Source organism: Nannospalax galili, unplaced genomic scaffold (assembly GCF_000622305.1).
Source record: "Nannospalax galili isolate Female #2095 unplaced genomic scaffold, S.galili_v1.0 scaffold162, whole genome shotgun sequence".
Taxonomy (NCBI): Eukaryota; Metazoa; Chordata; class Mammalia; order Rodentia; family Spalacidae; genus Nannospalax; species Nannospalax galili.
Genome location: NW_008350388.1, coordinates 675,517 through 683,933, shown reverse-complemented (window position 1 = coordinate 683,933; position 8,417 = coordinate 675,517). Strand labels below are relative to the sequence as shown.

At 43.2% G+C, this 8,417-nt stretch overlaps 1 protein-coding gene across 1 annotated transcript in view; it reads right to left on the bottom strand.

Moving 5' to 3' along the window:
* Lama3 (laminin subunit alpha 3) overlaps positions 1-8,417 on the bottom strand; it is a 265,360-nt gene that overhangs the window by 183,691 nt on the left and 73,252 nt on the right. The window contains exons 4-7 of the mRNA XM_008847651.3: positions 8,091-8,209; positions 6,378-6,548; positions 3,475-3,566; positions 859-974 (exon numbers count right to left, since the gene is read on the bottom strand). Of these exons, the coding sequence (XP_008845873.1) occupies positions 859-974; positions 3,475-3,566; positions 6,378-6,548; positions 8,091-8,209 (498 nt within the window). The remainder of the gene's footprint in view (positions 1-858; positions 975-3,474; positions 3,567-6,377; positions 6,549-8,090; positions 8,210-8,417) is intronic.

Here is an 8,417-nt window from a genome sequence, read left to right as displayed (position 1 = left end):
ATCCCAGCACTTGGGAGGCAGAGGCAGGCAGATCTCTGTGAGTTCAAGGCCAGCCTGGTCTACATAGTTACAGGACAGCTGGGGCTACTGGGACACCCTGTCTCAAAAATACCAAAAAAAAAATAAACTGTTGTATAAAATTACAAAAGCTAAATTAGAAAATATTTTTTAAAGATTTTTAAAAATTTTATGTGTATGAGTATTTTGTCTACATGTGTGTAGTTGTACCATATGTGTTCTGTCTGTCTGCAGAGACCAGAAGAGGGTATTGGATACCCTAGAACTGGAGTTACAGGTGTTTGTAAGTCATCTGCCTTAGGTGCTAGGAACTGAACTTGGGCCCTCTGCAAGAGCAATATATACTCTTAATTACTGAGCCAGCTCCTCCAGCCCCTCAAGATCTTTTTACAGTTCTATTTGCTACCAGCCCAAAGTCACCTAGTTTTGTGTGTTTTAAGATCAGCTAGCAAGGTTGGTGTGCTTGTAAGGCTCGTGTAAAATTTATTTTACTTAATAAAGGCTGTCAAGTCCAAAAATGGTGATGCTGACACTCCCGTTACAGTACAGTATCATAATAATTCTACTTTATTATTACTTGTTGCTCATCTCTTACTGTGCCCAATCTAATTACTCTTTATCATGGGTATGTATGCATGGGACATATAGCACATGCAGGGTCCATATACGTCCTCAGCCTCAGGCATTTAGTGGGAGATATTGAAACATATCCTAGAGTAACAGGGGGCTACTTGGTAATAGACTTATCATAAGCTCAGGACAGACTTGTTATCAGTTCTCGGGCAAAGAGGGGGAGGCCAATGATCAAAGCCTCACTCTGCAGCCCTGCCCAGCACCCACCTTCACACTCATTGTGCTGTTCCCACGTTGCTGGTCGCCAGCGCCTCTGATTGTAGCCCACACAGCAGCTGTTGCATGTTGCCCCACAGGTGTGGTGTTGGCATTCACATCGGAACCTGAGCATGTAGGCAAAGCAAACCATAATAATTGAAAAGGTTTTTGGGTTTTTGTTGTTGTTGTTGTTGTTTATAGCAGGGTCTTGAGGTTGAGGCAATCTTCCCATCTTTGCCTCCTGGGGGTGAAAAGTTATTTTGTTTTGGTTGATGATTTTTGTTTATTTGGTTTGGGTGTTTTGGGTTCTGTTTTGTTTTGCTGGGGACAGGGTCTCATTTATTCCAGGCTGATCTTGAACTCACTATATATCCAAGAAAGACTTTGGACTTCTGAGCCTCCTGTCTCCACCTCCCAAGTACTGGGATTCCAGGTATGTACCACCATACCTGGTTCATCTGGGGCTGGGTTTATGAGGTACTGGGTTTTTAGGGTGCTAGCTTTATGCAGTTCTGGGTTTATGCAATTCTGGGATTGTGCATGCTGGATTTATGAGGTCCTCCCTGGGTTTTAGAGATGATGGGTTTATGAAGTGTTGGGTTTATGAAGTGTCGGGTTTATGTAGTGCTGAGTTTGTAGTGAGTTTATGGGGTGCTGGAGATCGAATCCAGGGCTTCATGCTTGTTAAGCAAGCACTCTACCAACTGAGTTACATCCTCAACCCCCAGGGAAAAGTTTTGACCCAGATTAGTTTTTTCTGCTTGTCTAGCATGCAGGGCTCTGAGTTCAATCCCCAGCATCAAAAAGAACTAAAAAGTCAGCTGTTCCCGTACACACACACAAAAAACTGATACATGTGCAGCTATGGGGTCATCCTTGGAATGTTTTGGAGCAATTATGAGAACAAAGCACGTTGCATACATTAAGTCAAGTCCCACACCCCATCCAACTCACCATCTCCACTGTACAGATGCTGAAACTAAGATGCAAAGATATTAAGATACTTGACAGGATCAAGTGATAATAACAAAGAACTGAAGAATTTCAAGCCTGAGTTTGACCCTGAATCCCCAGCTCTTTCTCCTCTACCCATCATATCATAATAACTCAACATCACTAGGAATGACAGCTCACACTTGTAATCACAGCAGCGTAGAGGATGAAGGACTACAGGAAACTCAAGGCTGGTCTGGGGCATAGGAAGTCCCAACCTAGCCTGGGCAATCAGGTGCTAAGTTTCCTGAGATGTGTTAAGTATCACAACCTAACCAAACTCTGGAATGGTCCTGGGGAAAAGGCTGCTCAAGTTTGGTACTTTCACCCTGTACTCAAGCACAGAGATTTGCTGATCAGGAGGCACCCCTGAAAAGCTCCCTGAGCACTTGGCTCACACAGGCTGCCCCAGCTCCATCACAGGGCCCACTGCTGCGATCACTGGGCAAAGCAAAGGTGTTAAAAATGAAAGTCTCATAGCTATCTTCAAATATTTCTAAATAAAAGTGATGCTTGGCGCCATGGCATTGGAATAAACCCCAAGCTTGAGTTGCCATTTATCTATGTTGACAGAAGGCTCAAAGCTGTGTCCCGAAGATTCCTGGTCTGTGAGCACTCCCTCTACTCTTTCCTGAGAGGTGGTAGGTGGGGTGGCATGCCTCCAGTCAAACTCCCAGGAGAAGTGTCATCTGGTCCCTGCTCTTAGCCTGTGAAGGCACAGAGACAAGGATTTAACTGGCATCATGTGACAGCTGGAGGCCAAATGGGCTCTTGTCAGAGAGGCAGTTTCAGCTCACAGCCAGTGGATATTTAGGGAACATTGCTTGAAGAATGTGTGGTCCAACCATACTCATGGGGAAATTAAAATTGAGCACAGCACAGAAAGGAGCTGAGGGCGTATCCGAATCATACTGACACCCCCCAAGTCACTGCCTCTCTCCATCCTCAGCCCGGGCTAAAGGTGACTTAGAATATTTATCCTAGCTTGTGTTGCAAAAATGTTTCAGAGGTCATTGATGACAGATCCCTTTTCATGACAACCTCCTCACCCACCTCTATAGAAAAAAAAATCTTACCTAATTCTAATATCTACAATCATGTTTCTCCTAAGCAACTGACCTTCTTATGTTATGACATAGTTAAATAAGAAACTGAGCAGATTTGTCTTGTTTAGTTGCCTGCTAGGATGTCCAGAATTAAATGGGTGATCCCCCATCTACCTATGCATCCAGTTCAGAATGATGAACTCCTTTGGTTAAAACTGTATTCTGCGTAGCAACTAACTTTATCAATTGTCCAACTTTGGCTTCCTCCCTTGAGTCTTGAGTCTTTAATGACAATCACAAAGGCTTTCTGGGGGAAGGAGGGTTCATAATAAGCTAGGCCCCTGTCTGTGTTCCCACTTTCTCTTCTACCTTGAGGTAAGAAACTGTCAAACATGATAGAGACCCCAAACTAAATAAATGCAAAATCAAATTGTAAGGAAAAAATATTTGTGGCTGCCTAGGGCATGGTCTTAGGTTTGGAGATTTGGTAGGTCCATTATAGTTTATCCATAGGGCACTGTGATTGATTAGTCGTGTCTGCCATAAATCCGCTGGAGGCGTGTGGAAGGAAGCAGGGTGTACTTACAGTTTTTCAGGATTGTCAGCATTGCACACGTCAGCGTGGCCATTGCAAACACAGCGCCCACCAATGCTGATGTCTTTTATGCTGTAATAATACTGCATGAGAGAAAATAGAATATGCTGACTTGACTGCACTGCAGAATGTTCTCTTGCTCACTTTTCACCCACAGATGTGTTGACATGGCTTTTCTTTTATCCTCACGTCATTTCTCCTTCCTGACCTTAATACAACGGAAGCCATGTTTGCCTATGACTTCTCTTACAGAATAAATGCATTCCACAATCAAGTTTGAGATTATATTTTAAATTATGCATATGTGTGTCTATGTGGGAGGATGTATAAATGGATGCAGGTGAACTCAGAAGCCAAAAGTGTAGGGTCCCCCTGAGGCTGGAGTTACAGGCAGTTGTAATCAGTTCAGTGTGAATGCTGGGAACCAAACTCAGGTCCTCTGCAAGAGTAGTATGCACTCTTAACCCCTGAACCATCTTGCCAACCCTCTCAAGTTCAACTGTTTTATTTTCAAAAATAAATCTGCACTAGGGGCTGAGTGTGGTGGCACACCTTTAATCCCAGCACTTGGGAGGCAGAGGCAGGTGGATCTTTGTGAGTTTGAGGCCAGCCTGGTCTACATAGTGAGTTCCAGGACAGCTGGGGCTACAGGGAGATCCTGTCTCAAAAAGACCAAAAAAATTTTTTAATTAAAAAAAATAAACAAACTTGCACTCACATGCATGTAGACAATATACTCATATACATAAAATAAAAATAATTTTTAAAAACCCTGAATTTATCCATTCTCAAAAATTCAAATGCTTTAAATGCATGGAAGATAATCACCTTTGGGAAAAAAATCACACGTATAGCCTACTGGAATGAGATTATTTAAGTGTTTCAAAGTGTTTGATTGTCAATATATTGAGCATATTTATTTTGCAAAAATATATTTTGCACTTACTATATGCAAACTTCCCCTATATATTATAGAAGGGGGACAACATTTACAATGATGGGTCAGATGTATCTGGGGCTTATACCTTCCTTCCTAGCTCAGGGTCAAAAAGGCTAAAGTTAAGAATTCAAGCTCCAAAAGAGCAGGCAGAGCTGGCTGCACACCCAGGAGAGAACTGATCCTCAAACCCACTGTTACCCCCTCCCCCCCACCCACAGGCATGGGCCTCCTCCTGGACGAGATGCTTCTCTGGTACATTGGCGGCCTCTCCACATGACAGGAGCTGGCGCTTCCTTAGTTCTCACAATTTGCAGGAGATTCCACAGGATGCTGAAGGAATGTGAGAGTGTGAAGCAGTCTTTCTCCCCGAGCTCTGTTGCTTGTCAGAGCACTCATCAGCAAGGAAGTCTTCAAACTCACAAGGACAAAAGGGTCTCTATATTTCTTTTGTTGTTAAACGTCACCCTCTTCAGAAGCCCTAATCATTCAATGTTAGGGTTCAGGTCACGTTCCCTGATTAACACTGTTCTAGTGTCAGAGCTTCCTGACAGCATGCCTTACGCAGTCAAAGGCATTAATATATTTTCTAAATAATACTGGTAAAAACTCGTGTTGCCAGAGCTTTTTATGATGTAACACTGTGAGGCTCTGTTGACCACATAGAAGTTTCTTTTCATGTGTGTTAAAGGAGGCAGCAGCTAGAGAGAGAAGCATACAATCACGGGACTCATAAGATAGGCCAGCTGGTGCTACATTCCTTCACTAGAGAGGCAATTTAGGCTGGCGGTAGGGGTGGTAGGATGGCATAGGTGGTACACTCCTTAAAAAGTAACTTAATATGGGCTGGAGAGGTGGCTCAGCGGATAAGAGCGCTGACTGCTCTTGCAGAGGACCTGGGTTCGCATCCCAGCTCCCACATGGTGGTTAACAACCATCCATAACCACAGTTCCAGGGGACCCGACACCCTCTTCTGACCACAGGCATTGCACAACACAGGTGCACTTATATACATGCAGGCAATATACTCGCACACATACACATACAATAAAAATAATAAAAAGTTACTTAATAGAAGGTGGGGGCACCAATCTGACACCTGATTGTGGGAGATGTGGGGGATCTCCAACACAGTGGAGAGTACCAGTGCTCATGGCTGTCTATGTTCTCCTCTCCTAGATTACATTACTCAACCTCCTTATCCCTAGATGGGGCTGTATGAGAACCAGATCTCAGTGGTACTGTCCTCTGGCTAGGAGCAGGTGGGTTTTCTCTTCACTCTCTTCATCTGCTAAACTGATGCTGGGGTCAAAGAGAGGACTCAGGTACTGCAGAAAAGAAAAGTCTGGTGCCCTGAGTGACCCCATGGAGCTGATCTCGCCTGCTGACTCACACTGGACTGTGACATGAGCAAGAAACAAATCTTTGTTTTGCTAAACCTCTGAGGTTTGGGGACTGATGACTGTAACAACAGTTATAACATCTATACCAATACCAGGCAGACTATAATCTTTTACCGTTTATCTTCTTTAAATATAACAATTTTTCCTTCCTTGGGGTTGAACCCAGGGGCCGCAAGCCTGTAGGCAAGCATTCTACCACTGAGTTAGAACCCCAGTCTTTTTTTACATTTTTATTTTTGAGACAGTGTTTTGCTAAGTTGCCCAGGTTGACTTTAGACTCAGTCTGTAGTCCAAGCAGGCCTTGAGCTTATGACCCTCCTGCCTCAGCCTCCTTAGTAGCTGGGATCACAGGCCTGCACCACTAAGTCTGGTTAATGTTTTTTCAAATAGCCTAAATCCTAAATATATCTAGTATTTCAGACAAGAATAACCCCCATGCCTATCGCATCATTGGCTATAAAAGTTACTTAGAAGAGTTCAACATAAAGCATTTAATAAGCAAAATAAACAAAATTAAATGCAGATGTCTAGGTATCTACAAGGTATCACTCACCCGCCGAGTGACGGTGGGGTCTCGCTGTGCCTTGGAGATGAGATGCCCAAGGAGGGTGTTGGTACGAAGAAAGCGCAAGCGGATGTTTGTTGCCTTGGTAAACTCCCTCAGGGTGTCAGAGAAAGTAAAATTTTTTGCACCTGGACGGCCATTTACCAAGGACACCACAACCTAAAATAATCACATACATGAAAGGGTAGAAAAGGCCTTTCTTTCATCAAAATTTAGCAGCAAGTAATTAAAAATAGCACATGTCCCCCAACAAAGCTTTTGGTTCTCACAGGAACCATTAGATGTGTACATATGGTCTTGGCTCTTGTTTATGTCCTCTCTCTCTGTCTGTCTCTCTCTGTCTCTGTGTATGTGTGTGTGTGTGTGTGTGTGTGTGTGTGGTGTGGTATATGCATGAATGCATGTGCCCATGAGTACAAAGGTGGAAGCCACAGGTTGACATCAGGTGTCTTCCTCAATCACACTCCACCTTATTCTTTGAGACAGGGCTCTTGTTGAACCTGGAGTTCACCATTTCAGCTGGGCAGGCTGGCCGGCCAGTGAGCTCCCTAGGATCCACTTGTCTGTGTTCCCCCAGTACTGGGATTAAAGACACGCACTGTGGTGCTCAGCTTTTTATGTGGGTCCCAAGTAATCCTAACTCAGGTCCTCATGGCTATACAGCAAGCACTTTATCAACTGAGCTATCTCCCCAGCCCTGGAACTGGTTTATTTCTAAGAACATCACAGCTACCTGCATCCCCATCCCACTTCCAAGGTTTAGCAATAGGTCCTTGAAAACTGGACCCTCAAAAGATGTTCCATTCTCAAACCTTTGTTCTGTCAGTATAGTTTATAGGGCTGTAACACTATGAAATATTGAAGAGATAATGTCAATCCTACAAATATAAAGAAATAACTTTGTAAAGCTGCATCAAGGAAACCAAGCTGAAGTAATCAAAATGTCTAAATGACATTGAAAATGTCAATGAAAGGGAAAAAAATCATCATAAAACCTAGGTTTTGTTTTCTTGCCTGAGTTGATAAATCCCAAGTCTCAAGCATTTGAAACATGAACTCCTCACCAGTTGTTGAAAGAAACTGGCCAGAACTGCTCAAGAAAGATCTCACTGCCCAGTGAGCAAAGAGCCGGTTTGGAATGCAGTTCACATTCCTGTGGCCTCAGCAGTCCCACGGAATTCTCTGATGTCCCCACCCACCCCCATATGTCCACCTCCCTAACAAACACCAGACTGACTTCCCAACAGTGCCACTTGCAGCTCCAAGGGCATAGAAATGTTTTCCTCCCTAACAGCTGCCCCTCACCCCATCAAATGGGATACTGCTACCTGTCCCTGTCTCCTCACTGTGACTGGGGAAGATGATGAAGAGGAGAGTGGGGTCATCACTTTAGTTACCAGTGACCAACTACTTTCTAAATCTATCAACAGAAAGGAAGGTTCAAGACAGGTAGACCTTGGATTAAAACAAAAAAACAATCCTGGCATCCTGGGCTGAATTTAAGGTTCCAAACAGAATTTCCAACTCAACTCATTCTCAAGTTCTTGGTGTGAATCCATTACCATTTACTCCAAAGTACTGGTTTCCACCTTGAAACATGTTGGATCTCTTTGAAAGTGTGATATTCACAATTGTAAACAATTCTATACCCTCATATTCACTCCTGAGTCTTACCTCTGACAACTTCCCAAAACTACTTACCTCGCCATTTTCCAGAGGTACAATACGGGAATATTCGGTAATACAGAGTACCTCATCATCCCGCGTGATGGCCACATTTGCTTCTTGCCCAAATTGTTCTAAACAGTCTCTTCTAGAATCTATGGAGAAAATTTTTAATATTATCAAATAAAATATAATTTTTATATCTTTTTCTTTTAACTTTTACAAAAAGTTTATTGAGAATTTCATACATGCATATAAGGTGTTTTGATCAAATCTATGCCCACTGCCCCCCTACACCTCCCATATCTCCCCATAATTTTTTTTTCTTCTTTTATTTATTTTTTGGTCCTTTTGGCTACTCTA